Consider the following 19,067-nt stretch of genomic DNA (forward strand, 5'->3'; position numbering starts at 1 on the left):
CCACTAACCTTTGGGATATTTATTCATTAAGTTCTAATTAGTTTAAGGTTAAATTGTAATTAAGTTATTTAATTAGAATTTAATATAATTGAAGGACCAATTGTGTAGTTGGACCTTCCTTAAATGACCTAATAATAGGAACGACGTGGAATTATCTAGATTGTGATAAATTACATTTATATCCTAATTAATTAAAAATGACTAAAAAGTAGAGGTTGAAAAAGATGGTTTTATTACTTATAAAGGGAAATTAAAGGACTAGAATGGTAATTAAACCATTAATGGCTATAGTGGACGATTTATGTGATTAATTACATGAATTTTTAATTAAAATCAAATGACATAATGGTAATTTTGCAAATAAGCTAAGAATTTTCAAATCAAAATTTAAAAAGAAACATTTTCTTCTTGTTTCTTCATAAAAAAAATAGAATAGCCCTTTTTGAATGGGTGAAAGCTTCAATAATCTAGGGTTTGCCAAATAGGTAAGTAAACCTCATCCCTTTTTAGTAATTTTTATGTTTTGAGCTTGTATTAGCTTAATCTAGCTAACCCAAGGACTAATTTGTAAAACTATCAAATGTTTTGGATTATGTCATTGATGAGTTTGAGTTATTCATGAAGTTTTATGAAAGATTATTGAGTTTTGTTGTTAGTTAGGACTATTTTGTAAAGTAGTTTTTGATGATTTTAATGTTTAAGGACTAAATTGTTAAAGTGGTAAAATTACTTGTACTTGGTGTGTAATAATTACAAATAGGGGCCGTATGGAGACCTTTGAATAAATGGTCAATGTGGGTTTTAAATAAAAATGGCTAAATTGCATGTTTTGGGCTTAGGGACTAAATTGTATAAAAGTAAAATGTTGGGGGTAATTTTATAAAAAATGTCAAAAGGACTTAATTGCATAAAATGAACTAATTTTTCTGTTAGACTTAGTGAATTGAATGGAATTATTATTTTAGATCAAGAACGAGTGGAAAATCAAGGAAAGGAGAAAATTACCAAATAGCCCTTATGCTTTGTCGTTGCTGTAATTTAGTCTAGTAAGTTTGTATGGTTTAAATTTAGTACATTTTTAAATATATTATATGCCTTAAGGTATAATGTTTGAATTATATTGATGTGTGTAATTGAAAATGAAATTAATGAATTGACATAACGTTAATTATTGATTGAGCTATTCTGGACCGTTACTGCAAATCAGTCATGTAAGTTCATTCGGTTTGTAATTTAATATCTATATGAATTGTATGATGATATGATATGAAATACTGGATATTAATTTTTCTATTGATGATGTTAAGTTGTTTGGGAAAATGTTATCAAATTTCGATACTTGGGCTAAATGAACGCAAAATAGAATACAACTGAATGACGGCGTGGTATATGGGGATTGGAGTGGAGAGTGATGTGGTGTACTTTATATATTTTTCCTGAGTATACTGAGGTTCAACATTTGTTGCAAACCCTCGTGTTATACTATCCTGTTCTGACATGTTATGGGGGCAGATATATAGCCTATGGGCTAGGCATTTAGTGCCGAGGCGTGTTATCGGTTGGATTAGCTCTTATGAGCGTTTAGCGTGTTATCAATTGGATTAGCTCTCATGAGCGTTTGTTGTGTTTCGGTTGGATTACTTGTGTACTCGTATCTATAAATCGTTCATCAGGTCATAAATTATTATATTATAACTTGTTAATTACTTTGAATGGCATGACATGTACTTGACATCTTGAATTGACTCCGTCATGGATATGTATGTTTTCCCAGAGATTATTATTTAAGCTTTGAATTGAAGTATGCTATTCACTGGTTTGCAATTGTGGATGACAAGAAACATGTGTTGTTGAATCATTTTTTATTTGATTGTTATATTTATTTCGGTAACATTTATTGTTTCTATCCGTTGAATTTACTAAGCTTCAATAAGCTTACTTGTGTTAATTTCTATTTCTTGTAGATACTTTTAAAGGTTGGACGATCAGATCAGCACTCAAGTCACACTATCCATCCAATTTCGGCAGTGTTTGAACTTTTATTTTGGATTATATGGCATGTAATAGGCTTGTTATGTCATTACTTTTGTTTTGGTATGTAAATATACAAAGTGTGCCTAAATGCAAGTTTAAAACATAAGCATCATTATAATGATTTTGATGCTCATTTGGTAAATGTTTAATTGATATCTTATTATGAGTTATGAATGATGGAAGATGTCTTTGGTACAAACTTTTAGCATATGTATGACTAATAGGTTATATTGAATTGTTTTGAATTAAGATACTTATGATAGGCATATTGGTTAGAAGTTTAAGTGGTGTGAATTGGTATGTTTTTGGTTGATGATTTATATTGTTGTATAAGTGTGTATACTTGTGGTACCATTGAGGATACATTGGTTAGGCAATTAAGATGGTTGAATTAGCATGATTTGAGCATGTTTAATGGCATTTTGAATAGGTCTAATGGCTGGTAAATGGATTGCTTAGTGTCCAAGAAATCTTGAAATGGTAAACTTGATGTTTAAGGTTCATTTAGGTGCACATGGCCTGGGACACGGGTTGCCACACAGCCATACACAGTCTGGGACATGGTCCTGTGTATCAAGTCAGAGAGTTACACGGCTTGACACACGGCCATGTGAGCTAAGTCAGTGAGTTACACAGTTTAAGACACGGGCTGGGACACGGCCGTATGTCCCAACTTCGATAGTCACACGGTCTGGGGCGTTCCATACGGCCGCGTGTCCCTTATTTTTGAAATTTTTCATATTTTCCTAAAATTTCTTGGTTTGTTTCAAATTAGTCCCTGAGGGTTTTAAGATTAATTATTTAGTCCCTAAAGCTCGATTTAAGCCTTGTAAATGTAAGTTATTTTTGTAATTAAATTACTTTATGGTATTTGAAAAATTATATTGTAATGATCATGATTTTACCTATTTATTTTTGTTAACTTGTTGTAGCATTCCCGAAACCCTATTCTGGCGACGGATACAGGTTAGGAGTGTTACAATTTAGGTAGTGACGCCCCTAAGGGAATATCAAGATAAAGTGAGATTAGAAGATAATCTTGTCGTGTGCCCATTCATTAGTCCCGGATTAATCAGTGAGATTGGAAGATAAATTTGACCTAATTCTTCTAAGTCGATGAAATTGAGATCAAAAGATAAAATAGAGCCACTTGGTAATTTGCGCAATTTATAACCCTTGTTCGAAGATATGCTAGCTATTGAGTCGGTGAAATTGAGATCGGAAGATAAATCAAACTTATCTTGTTATGAATTATTGTACTATAAAATCGTATTAGTAGCCGTTTAGACTCTATTGTATATGTTAGCTATTGCTTAATCACCACTTCCTTTGGGTTTGACCTCTTGGAACACTTCGTGTTCCATCGGAACTTTAAATATTACAAATGACACTATATACTTGTAGTAAAACCCGACTTTCAAAATTGTTATATAAATTTGTTGTTTTAGTGTGTAGTCGGTCAAGTTTTTGGCACCATTTCTAGCGAAGATGGTGTAAAATTGAGTAATTTTTAGTGTACACTTTTGGGTAGAGATAAGTAGCTAAAGTAAGATTTATAGATACAACCTTATTTTCTGTTAGTTTTATTTTATTGCAATTTTTAATTAATTTTCTTCATTCTCTTGTGCTTGGAGGAAGTGTTGTATGACTTGAATCGGTAACAGTGTCTTACCATTTGAGTTGGAACTGGAATGTATCATCACACAGGTGAGGACGGCGCAACATCCTAGAGATGCACCACCTCCACTAAGAGAGTAGCTTACCGAACATCCGCAAGGTGAAATTCGACAACCACCACACCTACCCATGGAGCAACGAACTTTGCATGACTACACGATGTCTAATTTAAATGTAGTTCGAGGTAGGATTAATCGCTCGACAATTGATGCTAACAACTTTGAAATCAAATCGACCATGATCCAAATGATACTATCAAACCTTCAATTTTGAGGGTCAATGAATAAGGATCCAAATCAACATCTTAAGCGGTTTTTAACCATTTGTGATATTTTCAAATATAATGGGGTATCCGATGATGTTATTTTTATTTGGTTATTCCCTTTCTATCTTACTAGCAATACTTTTATGTGGTTAGATTCGTAGCTGGTGGATTCCATCAACACTTGGAACGAGCTAATGAATAAATTTTTGGCAAAGCATTTTCCCTCGAGCAAGACTATGAAACTTCATATGGATATTACGAATTTTCAACAATTGGAAGGAGAGTCATTATATAAGGCATGGGAGCACTTTAAGTTGATGTTGCGCAAGTGTCCATACCATGGTTTACAAGATTGGTTGCAACTTTAAGTTTTCTACAATGGGCTTGATAGAAATTTATGCTTTAGTCTTGATTGAGCATCCGCGAGAGCATTCATGTCAAAGACCACGCTGAGGCCTGTCAACTTATCGAGGGCATAGCGATGAACTCTTACATGTGGTTGGCTGAGCGGTTCACATATCAAGCCAAACAATCGATAAGGAACACTATTTGTAGCGAGGACAAGTATCAACAAGTCCTTAAAAGATTAAATCAATTGGAGATGAATGCAACCAAGGCGCAAGTCCAAAACCAGCCCAACCATATGGACACGATGATAAGGGCAACCATATGGAGGTTAATTATGTAGGGAATAGAAGATATAATCCTTACTCCAACACCTATAACACGGGATGGTGAGATTATCCTAACCTTAGGTGGGGAGGGAATCAAGTGGGACCTTCAAATCAAGGGAACCAAAACCTTAATCCTCTAAAACGGAATGCACCATATCAATTTTCGTCACCTTTTAAGACACCCCTAGATCAAGAGAGAAAACTAGCATATAAAAGTGATCCTAAATTTTCGATTGGGGTGAGAAAAATAGAGGAAGGTTTGCATGTAGTGTAAGCCGATGTGCGCCAAATTTGTGGTTAATTAGATTAAGTTTTGAAATTGTTGCAAAACAATTTAGCCTTTAGCATACCCAGTAATACCGAACCTAATCCAAAGAGGGAAGGAAAGGATCATGCCAAGGTGATTGCCCTTAGATTAGGAGCTATGGTTAAGGAACCTATCTGACCAAATTGAAAGGAGAAAGAAGTGAGTGAGAAGGACGAGAGCATCCGTACTCCTAGTTTTAGCGATGGGGTAGTAGAAAAGGAAGTACCTGAGAGTAAACCCATACACGAACCCGAGGATAGAATCATTCCACCACCACCACCAAGCCCGAAACCCATACCCTTTCTGAGTCATTTAGAAGAGAAAAAGAAGTGGGATAAGGAAGAATGTTTAAAGCATTAAATGTGAACATCCCATTGTTAGAACTTATTGAGAAAATACCCAAATATGCCAAATTCCTTAAGGATGTCATGTCTCGAAGGAGGAAAATAGGGAGAGGAGAGCAAATTGCACTTAATGAGAAATGTAACGCGATTGTGTCTAGAAGAGTTACTCCCAAACTAAAAGATCCTAGTAGCTTTACCATCCCCATTGAAATAGGTGGAGTGAGTTTTGGGAAGGCCCTATGTAATCTAGGTGTCAAGATTAACCTCATCTAATTATTAATTTATAGGAGGTTAGGTTTGGGAGAGCTTAAGGAAATGAAAGTCACTTTTCAATTAGCTGACTGATCTTTGGTACATCCCAAGAGAGTCCTTGAAGATGTGTTAGTAAGGGTTAAACAATTTATTTTTCCCATTGACTTTATCATGCTTGACTTTGAGGAAGATCTTGAAATTCTTATACTCTTAGGGAGGCAATTTATTTTTTCCATTGACTTTATCATGCTTGACTTTGAAGAAGATCTTGAAATTCTTATACTCTTAGGGAGACATTTCTTGGCCACATCTAAAGCTACCATAGACGTAGGATGGGGTGAATTGACTATGGACATCAGGGGAGAAACAAAAGTTTTCAAATATGTTGAGCTTGAATCTAAGTCTAAGGAGGTGTCGACATCATAAGAGTATAAGTGCCAAGTAATTGAGACGAGAACTTATCATGCTAATAGGTTTCCAACTTTTATGGAATGGTGTAATTTTTCAAGTGTTTGTGTGCCACACAAGAGAATCAGGAGGCGAACGAGGATAAGAAAAGCGTTGCGGTTCTCAAGAGGCCTTGGTCGTGTGCTGAACAAGAGATGTGTTCAAGTGTCAAGGGCACCGATGAAACATCATTTCGGTGGTGTGACTGACCGCCCAAAGTTGAATTTTTAACTCGCCGCTTGTGGCGAATGAACCAAAATTTGTAAATATTTGAATAATTGAGTATTGAATCTAAGTGTTTTTGCATGTAGTGTAAGGTTTTAATTTGTAGCTAATTGCATTTTAGACTTGTTAGGATGTAATTTTGATGGTTGAGTTGAAAATTGATGATTTTGTAGTCATTTTGGTTTCTAACCACTTGTATCAATAGAAGTTTGTCAAGACCCAAAAACGACCACAAAACTTACCTAGTTTAGTCCAAAAAGTTACCAAATCATCTAAACAAGTTTTAAACACAATTTCAAGCATATTTAGAAACTTTAAACACATGATCACAGACATGTTTACTTCATTACCAATTCTATGGATTAAAACAACTTACTTAACATGCAAGTGATACCTTAAACATAGCATAAATATGACTAAATGATACATACCACCATACTTGTATGATTATATTCAAATTATGTCTTTAACATGACACATACCGAAACATCAAAATAAGTTAAAAAAACTAAGCTATGACACTAGGTATAGTCCAACTTGCTATAAAATATATCAAAAGCTATACAAGCTTTGTTGAGCTGATAAGTGAATCCTAGATGTTGTCGTACTTCTGGAGTCCTCAAGATCTAATGTTACTTGTGTATGGAAATAAACAAAATTGTAAGTTGAGCAATTTGACTCAGTGATACTATCATGCTTTGAAGATAAGATGAACAAGTATAATTAAGTTATTACATAACAAAATCATATCATATTCAAATCATTTGCTTACCATTTCATATTATCATATAACATTACCATGAAATCCAACACTTTTCACCACATTCTAATATAGTCCTAACATAATCTAAGCCTATACTTCAAAATTACTCCTTTTTTCTTTCTTTATTTTTTTAAAGGTTAAAAGTATTAAAAATAGATAAAAGTAATTTTTATTCAAATCTATGAAAAAAGGAAAACATCGAGCATCGCCATTTTCTTCCCCCGTTCCAATTTCCAACTCCTTTTCGCCACCAATGACACTCCACCATGTTGAAGCTAGATTCATTTTTCCATCCACCTTCTCATAGTTGGTCTTCCACTTCTTCAGACAACTACTGCAACTGGCCAAGCATCAATAGACTTTCCCATATTTGAAAAGAAACCATATTGAGTGAAAACCTAATCTTCACATACTGAGTTTAATGATGAGTCCATGAACTTTTTCGAATTTATCATAACCTACGACTGGAGAGTGAAGAAATTGAAGGTGTCCTTTTCATGTAACCCAACTCAAGGTATTTGGTAAGTATTGTCTCTTCCCAAGACATCAACAAAGCTATTTCCTTTTTTTTTTCAAAAAAAAAGAATTATTTTTAAAGCTAACCTATATAATTTCCACTTACGATCTTTGTTCCTCAAAGTTTGCCCTCTTCCCTTTTCATCCGTTTCTTTTAATTTTCTCTCTAAAAATGCTTCAAATATTTTATTATGAAAGGAACTTCAAAGCAAAAATCTAATACCCAAAAAATTATTTTGAGGAAAGAAAACCAAACCTAAAAGATTTTTCTAAACAGTTAGTATACACCTAAAGCAAAACATTGACTCAAAGACCCACCAATATATCTTGCAATGAATGAAGAGTGAATAAATTGAAGAAGGAACCATCAAAAATGAAAATAAAATTTATGTTTTTTAAAAAAATTAATTTTGGAAAAAGAAATTAATAAAATGGACAATTTGCTCATATGCCCCTAGTCAACCAAGTTAGTAGTCAACAAAGAGACATGTGTCTTTACCCAGTTGGTCAAATTGCCATGCCAACAAAACAGTTAACATGTTAGTGTCAAGGACCACTTTAGTAAACAAAAATAAAGTATTGGGGCTTAATTGGACATTTTGAAAGTTTAGGGACCATAATAGAACAAACCCCAATGTAAAGGGGCCAATGGTGCCATTATCCTTAACAATTTTTATGGTAAAAGTACCATAGAGGCTCTTGCACTAAGAATCATATTGCATTTTTGTCCCTTTTACTAAAAAATGGTCAAATTAGTCCCTGTACATTAGATCAAAGAGCAAATTAGTTATTTCTGTTAAAATTTTCATCTATTTGTATTGTTAAAAATGGGTCTGCCTGACAAATAACCAGATAGTGACAAATGGCGTGCCATATGTATGTCATGCTAACATACAAAGACCAATTTTTCTAATAATAGAAACTAGATTTTATCATATCCATTATATGGGTGAATACAAATATTTTATATTAAAAATAAATTTATAAAATTATTTCAACAAATGATTATCAATAGAGTGATAAGAGATTTCTATATGAATTTGTTGGTCACTTCCAAGTAATAATTTTCCATTGTTTTATTTGAAGATTACATAAAATACTAAAAGGAAAAATATCTCTTATAATAATATTAAGGGTAAACTACAAAATTGTCTCTAAACTTTGATTAAGACTACATTTCGATTACCTAACTTTCAAAAGTGATGTAATTGTTACTAATGTTATCGATTTGTTATATTTTAGTCGCTCCTTCGTTAACTTAATAATAATATTAAGGCATAATGTGACATGTTAATTTAAAATGTTAATAACAAATTTAACCTATAAACTATAACTAAAATATCAATTTCATATTTTTAAATTTTTTAATAATAATTCTAAAAAATTAAAAACATTAAAAATAAATAAACTGTTAAATTTTTTAAAAATATATTAAACTTTTATTAAAAAATACAAACGTATATTTACAATTCAACTAAACAAGATTAAAAACACTGAATTTTTTCAAAAACAATTAGTGGTAAAAAGATCAAATATTTTCGAATTTTGCTGTCTAATATTAATATTAATTTTATTTATTGATTGTACTTCTGTTTTTAAAAACTTTCCTTTTTGGTAACTGTTCACTAGGGTTTACTAATTGAACATAAATGTGAAGTCTAGTTTGATTCATTATTGAAATTTAAAAATTATCCAGAATTATACATATAAAGCTTTTGAATTTTGTTAATTTTAAAATTTTTGAAGTTGGAATTTTTTTCGTTTCAAATTAGCTGGATTTGAATTCATGATTTACAAATATATTATTTTTGTGCCTCACTCTTAGCTTGCTTTCATTATCTACATCGTTGCAGACACATTCTCTTCTGGCTTTTTGGTTTTAATTTGTTTGTGTACTTCCAATTCAAACTCTCTTGTTTTTTTGTCAGGTTTTATTCATATCGTTACTTTGTCTGTAGAAGGATTTTATATCCATTTTTATGAACATTGTTCTTCATTTTCTAAAAATAATTGTGTTTTAATCTTGTTTAATTGAGTTATAAATATGCTTTTTTTCTAAAAACAATTTTTCATAAATTTTATTCATTTATTTTTAATATTTTTAAAAATTTTAGACTTATTATTAAGAAAAAGATATTTTAATTATAATTTAATGACTAAATTTATTATCAACTCTTTAAATTAACATATCATATCATCCTCTTAATGAAAGTCAATAGATGAGTGATCAAAATGTAATAATTCAATAACATTAATAATAATTACATGACTTTTAAAAATTAGGTGATCAAAATATAATATTAATCAAAATTCAAGGACAATTGATAGAGTTTACCTCACATTAATCAACCTTTATTCCTTAAAAATTAGTTGCATTTTAAAGTAAAGTTAAATTAATAAATTTTTCAATTTAATTAATATCTAATGGTAAGTTATAACATAATTCAATTAAATATTTAATAAATAATATAAATGATACGTTAGTACTAATATTTTTAAAATATTTAATAAAACGTTTTGATATGTTTAAAAAAACTAATTCTATAATAATTTTTAAATAAACAGTCACTTTTAAAAAATAAGGAAATAAAAACTTCAAAAGGAATCTCAAGTCAGTACCGACAAAATCATTAAAGTTGGTGATATCACTGATTCTTTGTTATTTATTAGTTTTTTCTGGACGATGCTATTTATTACTTCTGTTGTCTTCTTCGATAGTAGAAACAATAATTTAATATTTGAGAAAAAACCAATTAAATGTCCAACTAATACATTCAATTAAGTAATATATTTTAGATTATAATTTTATTATATGTGTATTAATTTTATTAAAATATAAAATTTAAAATAATATTATTACATTATAAAATATAATTTAAAATTTGGAAGAAAAACAAATAAATATAGAACTAACACTTCATTTAATTGTATATGCATTAGATTATAACATACTTATTATCAGAGTTTATATATTAATGTCATTAATATTATGATGGCAATTCTCTCACTGCACGTTTTTATAGCAGTTTAAGAACAGTAAGAAGAGGTCTCTATTATTTATAGAAATTATTAGATATATCATGTTGAATGCAGTATTTTTATTAAAAATTGAAATTATATATATAAATGTCGTAAGAATTGAATCAAAGATGGAATCAAATAAATTTTTAATTTTAATTAGATTAATTCAATCATTAACTCGAATATAGTAAATAAGTAACAGAAAATTCTTTTCTATAGTTGTGAAGAGTTTAATAGAAGCTTTTATATGAAAACCGAGAAAAAGGCCTTTATATATATATACACACACATACATTTATATTTATAGTGGTTGAACTGTATTGACTTTGATTCTGGTTTGCTGAGGTTGCCCTAACAGCCACCACTACCCACACCAACTCCAAAATTTTTCATGCAAAAATGGGATTGTTGAGGGATGCTGGCGTCGTCTACAAGCCTGTAGAGCAGATTGATCTTGGTCCTTGCAGCAATGAGTCATATTTTAAAGCCGATAAAGGTTTCTTTTCACTCAAATCATTTTTTTTTGCGCATTAATCATCATCACCATCATTCTTCTGTTCACCGATTTCTTGTCTTTACATCAAAATTCATGCTTGGATTTTTTTTTTTAAATTTCAGTGATTAGTACTCTTGCTTGAACAAATTCTCAAATGCTGTTGCTGCAAATGAGAAACTTGTTTCATTTTAGTATAAGGTGATGTTAGTTTCAGAAACTTGTCTCATCAAACTGTTTAAGAATTTCTTTTGTTTAGTTACTGAAATCAAGAAATTCAAGATGAATCGCGGTTGTTCTCTTTCTACGTACATTTTACTTACTAAAATAGCTTCATACTCGATAGTAGTCGTTCACTTTTTCTTGTTTCAAAAAAAAAAAATTGACTATTTCTTATCACATTTTGCCTCTTTTTCACTAATTCAGACTCTTTCTAATCTCTCTGACTGGATTTTACCAATTTTTTTTCTGTATATAGCTCCTCGTATGGCTGGATTTCTGCTGAAAATCTTTGCCTGGTTCTTGGAGTCAAGGATCATTGGAGCGTTGTTGCTGTACATAGTGAAGAAGAACAATCAAGTTCACAAGGTGCGAACTTGTTAGCTTATACACTTGATTAGAAATCAGTCATTGATGTATAGTTTACTGCACTGATAAGGCTCTTCTAGAAAAAATGGGATTCATCCAAAAAGAAAGAAGAAGAGGGGAATTTTCTGCTCTTTATATGCTTGTAAAATACTAATATGAAGAGAACCATTATACATTTTGTCAAATGGAAGATTAACCAACCGGCCATAAAGACTGTGATAGAAGTGGCATTCATTATTCTTGCAATATTGGAAACTTAGAAGCTTTATCTTTGCTCCCCAGGAGTCAAGTTTATAATTGACATGGTTGCTTATCTGCTATTTATTATGAATTTCTTTCTCACCATGTCTTACCTTGAATAGCTTGTTTCGAATGCAACTCTGGAGGAACCACCTATGTTCGTCCCCTTGCATCCTATTACTGGTATGTATAGGCAAGATACTTGTCACAATTCATAAACTTCAGATTGCTACATTATGCATACAGCTGATAGTTTATCTTCTTTACATAAATAAAATCGGAATTCGGTCCTGTCTACAGTAAGGTTTGGTTATGGAAGCATTTTAGAACTAGTTAAACATAGCGTCATAATATTGGCTGCCACTAAAATATCTATGAATTTTCTATCCCTTCCTTTTGCAATGACCAAGAAAGGAATGCCCAGGATAGAGGCCACTACTATCTCTTATTTCCTCCATATACGAGAAACCAACATGGAAGAAAAATAGAATACTCTCCTTTTTACATGATGCCAAATTTGATTCCAGACATTGGAAGTTTCTTATGTTCCAAAGGTGTTTGATGAATTTCTATTGCTTTATCTATTGAAATTGTAAGATACAACAATAAGAATGTTCATAACATCATCAAGTGCTTGGATACAAAATTGCTAGTAGAGGTAGGTCGAAGTAACCGGGGAAAAGAGAAGTGCATCTTGCTTAGGGTATGAAGTACTGAAAATGGGACATGTCATATATATATATTTGTGCAGCTTTTTTTGCTATTAGTTTGTTTAAGATTCTGTTTTCATCATATAAACATATTTCACACCCTCATGTCTTGAAACCAATATGCATTTCCTTTTGAAAGGTGTTTCCGGTCTTGTGTCTAATTAGATTGCATCAAAACAGACCTTAATCAACAAGAAGTCAAACAAATTGACTCTGATGCATCTCCACCAGAACGAGTTCAACAGGCAATAAAATGCGTTCCTGTAACCTCAGATAAGTCACTAGATCTAAAATCAAGCTGCTTCCGGCGCTGGACAATAGCAGATTATTCAAGAGCCTATAGTACTGGAGAAATAACTCCTCTGAGGGTATTATTTGTGGTTATCTAGTTTATGGAAAATTTCTGATTTCCCATTTTTATGTCATTATTTTTTCACTGATTTTTGAGACTTTTCTTGATAGTCTGTATCCATAATTTTTGGTTTACTGTGGTCATGGAAATAAATTTTCAATCCTGCAGGTTGCGGAGCACTTTATAGATGCTGTGCGTGAATCTTGCAGTCCTCCTTTGCCAATGTCCTTCTTCATTAACTCTGATGCTGAAGATATTCTAAGGCAAGCTACAGAGTCAACACTTCGATATGAAAGAGGTAACTTAGTCTAATTAATCACTGTTGACATATCCTAATGTGCTTTTTTATGGGGACATCTTTGTGCCATTCTTTTGAGCCACAAGAACATACGCATTCTACACAATGGTTTAATTTTCAAACCCTTAGCTGAAGGTCTAATAGAAAAACAAGTTAGCAGTTGATTTTCAAACATAGGAGAAGTGGACTTTCATTTTGATTTCTAATCTTTTTGATTTATAATATCCCTCTGTCAATATCGTCTAGACATTCATATGGTTTTCTCATTGTTCTCTTCTGTAGGGAATCCAATATCTGCTCTAGATGGAGTCCTGATTGCTATCAAGGATGAAATAGATTGTTATCCATATCCAACCACAGGTCTCCTAAGTTCTCCACTTACCCTGTCTTTTTTGCACATAAGTTTTCTTTTCTTAGTGGTATTTTTTGTCCTTATCTTGCTCTTGATTCTTCTAGGAGGTACAAAGTGGCTTCACAAATTTAGACCTTGTACTGGTGATGCATGCTGTGTTATGCGCCTCAGATCCTGTGGTGTTATACTTGTTGGAAAGACTAATATGCATGAACTTGGAGCTGGAGTAAGTGGGATAAATCCCCACTACGGGTGAGAATTTTCCTTTTTCTTTCCCTTTGATTAACCAAAAATTCCATGTTTAAATTCAATGATATCCTGCTCGAATTTATTCTCCATTTTATCTGTATAACATTTAATTACAGATTAATTATCTGCATAGAGTCTTAATTACAAGTTCTATTACAGGCAAACAACATCGCTAAATTTAACAAACTTTCCTTTATCCTGTCTAAGTTCTTTCCATTAAAGATTGGTAGTATGTTCATTTTTTGATTGATGCAGGCCTATTAGAAATCCCTATGATCCGAAAAAAATTTGTGGTGGTTCTTCGAGTGGATCTGCTGCAGTAGTATCTTCAGGCTTATGCCCTGTTGCCCTTGGTGTGGATAGTGGAGGTAAAAACTTTTTTAATACTTAACTGAAAAATCACAAAAATGTTTGTTGAAAAATTATGTACAATGTTCTGATAAAACATGTTTAGAGTTCAGTTGGTTCATGAATAATAATATGAGAGATAATACTATTTACCTCCATGAAAGAAGTATGTTGAATTCATTATGTTTTCACTAGATACTATTCAGCCCAAGACTTGTGTACTTCATCAATATTATGAAAGTCTACTTGGTGTAACATTCTTTCTTTCCTATTGATTGAGAAGTTATGCACAAGATCATTTATCACCCTCTAAGGAATCGTATGTTCATTAGCATTTTGAAAGAACAAAATATTGTGCTGGCTTACCTGTACAACACCGTACCACGTGAATAAGTTTAAAGAACCAGTGTATTTCATCTATGGTTTCTGTGTAGGATCTGTGCGGATGCCTGCATCCCTTTGTGGTGTTTTTGGATTCAAACCAACGTTTGGATGCATACCTCATTCAGGGTGAGAACCTGTTTAGTAAAATAATTCTATAAGTTTCATTATGTCAAATTTAGACAATATATGAAAATTTATATGCTGTTTCTAGTGTTCTTCCTCTGAACTGGACAGTGGGGACAGTTGGAATACTAGCAGCTACCTTAGATGATGCATTTATTGTGTAAGTATTCCCTCTCTCATTTTATCAATCTATTTCCTTTTTAACTTTTATAGATTACTTTTTTTTAAGAGTGTAGATTGGTTACTTTGTGCGTTGTAGATTGGACTCAGATTAGTTTTCTGTTTTAACTTTTCAGTTATGCTGCTATTAGTGGCGACCTTCCATCACATAAGCCAACCACTTTACCTGTAAGTACCAGTTCTATACGATCAGTAAAAACTATGCAAGACCATCAACCTTTTAAGAGAAAGCTGATTATGGTACCAAACAGGGTTCGGATACATGTACATCCTTTTTTCTTTTTCCTTCTAGTTCTGATACTGAGAGTAGATAAAAAAAAAATTTAAATTCAAAATTGGAGATTTTCTGAAATAGTAGAAACAAAGCATTTGTTTTTCCCATTTTTCCCTTTATGACGAGAAATGAGCAATGAGGTAACTATCAGAAAATGCTGGAAGGAATATCAACTCTAAATGATCATACTTTATTTTAACAAGTCCGGTTCAAACTCGCCTTTTTCTGCTGAATCATAGAGTATTTATACGAGCCATTCTAAGTTCGGACCACTTTTGCCCTTTTTTTCTTTGACACATGGATACTTCCAGCCCAAAGTGCAATTTCCGCTGCTGAACTCAACAAAGCCAATATCGAATATCAGGTTTGCAAAATATGGAGAGGTTAGTGATGTAATTATGATCAATTAACTTACATTCGGTTTTATCATCAATTATGACTTAAAAAGATATGATTTCTAATTCCTGTCGTTCTATTTTTGTACCACTAATTGGCTCAATTAGTGGTTCAATGATTGCAGCGATGAAATCAGAATATGCTGCTCCAATGCTCTGAACTTACTTTGCGACCATTACAAGTGGAAGGTATTCAGTGGTTGTTCTTTACAAGCAATAACTACCCATGTTTTGATATTATAATTTGCTATAAATAGACTGCGGGAGCAATCAACTTCTCCTTTGTTAGAACCTAATCAGATGATTAACCTTCTGAGAAACAAAACGCATGTATAAAATACAATAAATTCATGATATAGTATTAAAATGATTGCTCAGCAGTCTGAGAAGTTATATCATTCACAAGACTGTAGGGGTTACTATACCAGATATAGAATCGATGCTCCTTGCACATTATGTGACCATTAGTTCCGAATGCAGCACTTCACTGAGTTCTCATATGGAAAAACTGTAAGTTATCTTGCTGACTTCAATGCTCATATTATGCTTTTATGTTTATTTTATTCAGGATTTACAAGTTGGTATCTTACAATACAAACTTGTCGAAACAGCGATTTTGCAGAAATAGGATGGGATGTAAGGGTAGCACTTAGGGTATGTGGTGCTTTCCATGGCAAAGAGTATATACAGGCCCAGAAAATGAGGTATATTGTAGCCAATAATTAATTAATTGATTGATTGATTTTCTGTAATTCGTAACTTTTAACGTAAATGATTGTTAATGATATGATAACGTTCTTTTGATTTTTCAATTCAATCATTTCTTCTATTTTCTCAAGAGCTCAAAGCTTTTTACTTGTGAAATAGAAACCGTTTCAAGAAGTAAAGAGCAAATGTCAATGAAGTTTTCTCCAAAGTCGACTTAAATTTAGCAATCTATATATTTGTATGTGTGCTTCAAATTAAAGGAAGCTATTATGATCTATGCTATTGTAACTTTTCATTTTGCTTAAAGTACCATGCCCAACACCAATATATGACACATTCAGACATGGGTATGGGGATATAATTCTCCAAGTGCATGGAAATCTTAAAAATTTTGAACATACTTGGGTCGGGCATATACTCATTTTCCAACACCTTTACCCGAGTCCGAGTAACATGGGTTATGATTTTAGATTCCGCAAACTTGCTATGATAATTTACCGTTACTACACATATGCAGGAATCGACAGATGCAAATTCATAACAATATATTTGCCATGGCAGATGTCATAGTTGCTCCAACAACAGGGTAAGTTGTTTTTTTTACTGCTACAGCTTGCATCTGTTTGAGTAGAAAAAAGTTTTTTTTTTTTTTTTCTAAAATAAGCTTTTTATTAGCACCGTAGTCTTTCCCTTCAACTTCCCTCTCCGAGACCTAATCTTACGGTGCCTAAAGTTTAATGAGATTTTTGTCAAAACAGTCGGACTGCATACTCGATAGTTGATGATGCTCTAAAGACTGGTGAAGTAGACTGCATAAATGGAGGTATCAATTTCAACTGAATTTTCTGTATGTTTTTACATTTAAATCCTTGTGCTTTATCAGTGTACATAAAAGTGGAAGTTCATCCTTTTTTTTCATTATTTCAGCTGCCCTTATCCGTTATCAGATAGCAGGAAACTTTTTGGGATTACCTGCTGTGACTGTCCCTGTACGAATTTATTACTACTCATCTTTATGATTTTTATATTGCGAATTGACCGTTAGCTTCATTCAATCATTACAATTATACTAATATCAATTCTCTTTGTCTTCTTGATAGGTCGGTTATGACAAAGCAGGTTTGCCGATTGGCCTTCAGTTTATAGGGAAACCTTGGTCGGAACCTACATTAATGCATGTAGCATATGCAATGCAGGTAAGCTACTTGCTTCTCCGAATGTATCCCTTCGTTTCATCTTTCATATCCTGGCATCTACGTCGGGTTATTTTCACTCTTGAGAACATAACATAAACCGGACAATTTTGAGTTTTCATATTCAAGACCAAAGTGTGGAATCTGGTGTATTTGCTGAAATGTAAAGACATTTGGTTTCAGGCCTTGTGCATCTCGGAGTATAGAAAGCCGAAGGTTTTCTATGATCTACTTCATAAGAGCTGAGCAGCGCAGGGTGGGAACCTCCAGGAACCGTGGGAACGAAACCGGACATCGGAACTATTTTGTAGTTTCTTCTCAATGATGAAATGACCGACAACTGACTTCCCCTGGTATATGTTAGCAATAAACGAAGTATTGCTGAATGATGTTGTGGATTAGGAACTGCCATCGTTGAGAAATGGGTCATATCTCAAAAATGAAAAATCATTAGTAGAGAAGTTGAAACTGTGCATCACATCGGTAAACGGATTTATAGATATGGATATGACTTGTGTTTCTGTTTCGGATTTGGTTCAGTCTTGAAAGTATTTGAGATAGAACACTGAAGGTGAAGTTAGGGTTCATCTGATCTTAAACTAATATTAGAATTAAGCTGCAATGACTGTAAACCTTAATTTATTAAGGAAAATATGGACTTCGAATATTTTAAACACATTCCGTATCAAGGTAGCTTTTCAGACCCAAAGAGAGAAAATAAATGAATAAAAGGCATGGGAGCTTTTTAACTCGGATTAATAAAATATCAGAGAGTTGTCAAGTCTTTAAATAATATTTAAAAATAAAAATTAATTAAAAAATATAATCCTAAAACATCATATTAAACTTTATTAAAATATAAAAGAATCACGATCCTATATATTTTCAACTTTACCCAAAGCCTATTTTAAAAGAATTTAAAAAATATAATCTATATTTTTTTTTTCGGTTCTAAGAAAAAAACATTTACTTTTATTTATGAGTTGTTGATGGGTAATCGACTTCTTTAGGAGAAGTCTTCGAAGTGTTATCTTTTAGGCAATTGATTAAGATCGTTAAGACTCAAAGGTATATGTAGATGTTTTGTAGGCAACAACTTACAGGTTGAAGTCAAGGAAATTGGCACTTGCAAGTTGAGCTTGTGTGGTGGAAGACCCTTGATCCTACATGATGTATTATTTGCTTATGGGATATGACAAAATTTGATCTCAGTAATAGTTCTTCTTCGCTATAATTATAATCCGAACTACTCTAGTATTAGTGTGGATATTTTTTTAAGATAAATTTATAATGGATCTACTTATTTACTAAATGATTTTATTATACTGGATGTAGACTACACTTTGTATAGTAGTAATGAAAACTATAGTTATTCACTTATTACATCTTCCCATTATTCAAATGTGGATGTGAATATTTGGTATGCTAGACTTTTGTCACATCGAACAACATAGAATGTACAAATTAATGAAGAGAGATTATTAAGCCTAATCAGAATTGTTAATTTACCTATATGTGAAAATTATCTAGCCGGAAGAATGACGAGAAAATCATTCGGTAAAGGAACTCAAGCCAAATTTCCATTACAATTAATACATTCGGATACTTGTGGTCCAATAGATGTTAGGACACGAAATGAAGGTGTATATTTCATC

General features: G+C 32.3%; 1 protein-coding gene and 1 non-coding gene across 2 annotated transcripts; one reads left to right on the plus strand and one right to left on the minus strand.

Moving 5' to 3' along the window:
* Nucleotides 1-4,215: 4,215 nt before the first annotated feature.
* On the minus strand, nt 4,216-4,322 carry LOC128282753 (small nucleolar RNA R71). The gene has a single exon (XR_008273108.1). It is a non-coding gene; the product is annotated as a small nucleolar RNA R71 (small nucleolar RNA).
* A 6,403-nt stretch (nt 4,323-10,725) lies between these two features.
* On the plus strand, nt 10,726-18,088 carry LOC108477013 (fatty acid amide hydrolase-like). Its single transcript, XM_017779537.2, has 20 exons — nt 10,726-11,021; nt 11,497-11,606; nt 11,969-12,029; nt 12,737-12,924; nt 13,077-13,206; nt 13,489-13,566; nt 13,663-13,810; nt 14,063-14,175; nt 14,590-14,665; nt 14,751-14,822; nt 14,959-15,010; nt 15,428-15,499; nt 15,620-15,700; nt 15,918-16,021; nt 16,123-16,215; nt 16,737-16,805; nt 16,978-17,042; nt 17,147-17,208; nt 17,320-17,415; nt 17,596-18,088. The coding sequence occupies exons 1-20, from the start codon at nt 10,925-10,927 to the stop codon at nt 17,656-17,658; spliced, it is 1,830 nt and encodes a 609-aa protein (XP_017635026.1). The 5' UTR covers nt 10,726-10,924; the 3' UTR covers nt 17,659-18,088.
* Nucleotides 18,089-19,067: the final 979 nt, after the last annotated feature.

The sequence above is a fragment of the Gossypium arboreum genome, chromosome 10 (genome assembly GCF_025698485.1).
Source record: "Gossypium arboreum isolate Shixiya-1 chromosome 10, ASM2569848v2, whole genome shotgun sequence".
NCBI classification, from domain to species: Eukaryota; Viridiplantae; Streptophyta; class Magnoliopsida; order Malvales; family Malvaceae; genus Gossypium; species Gossypium arboreum.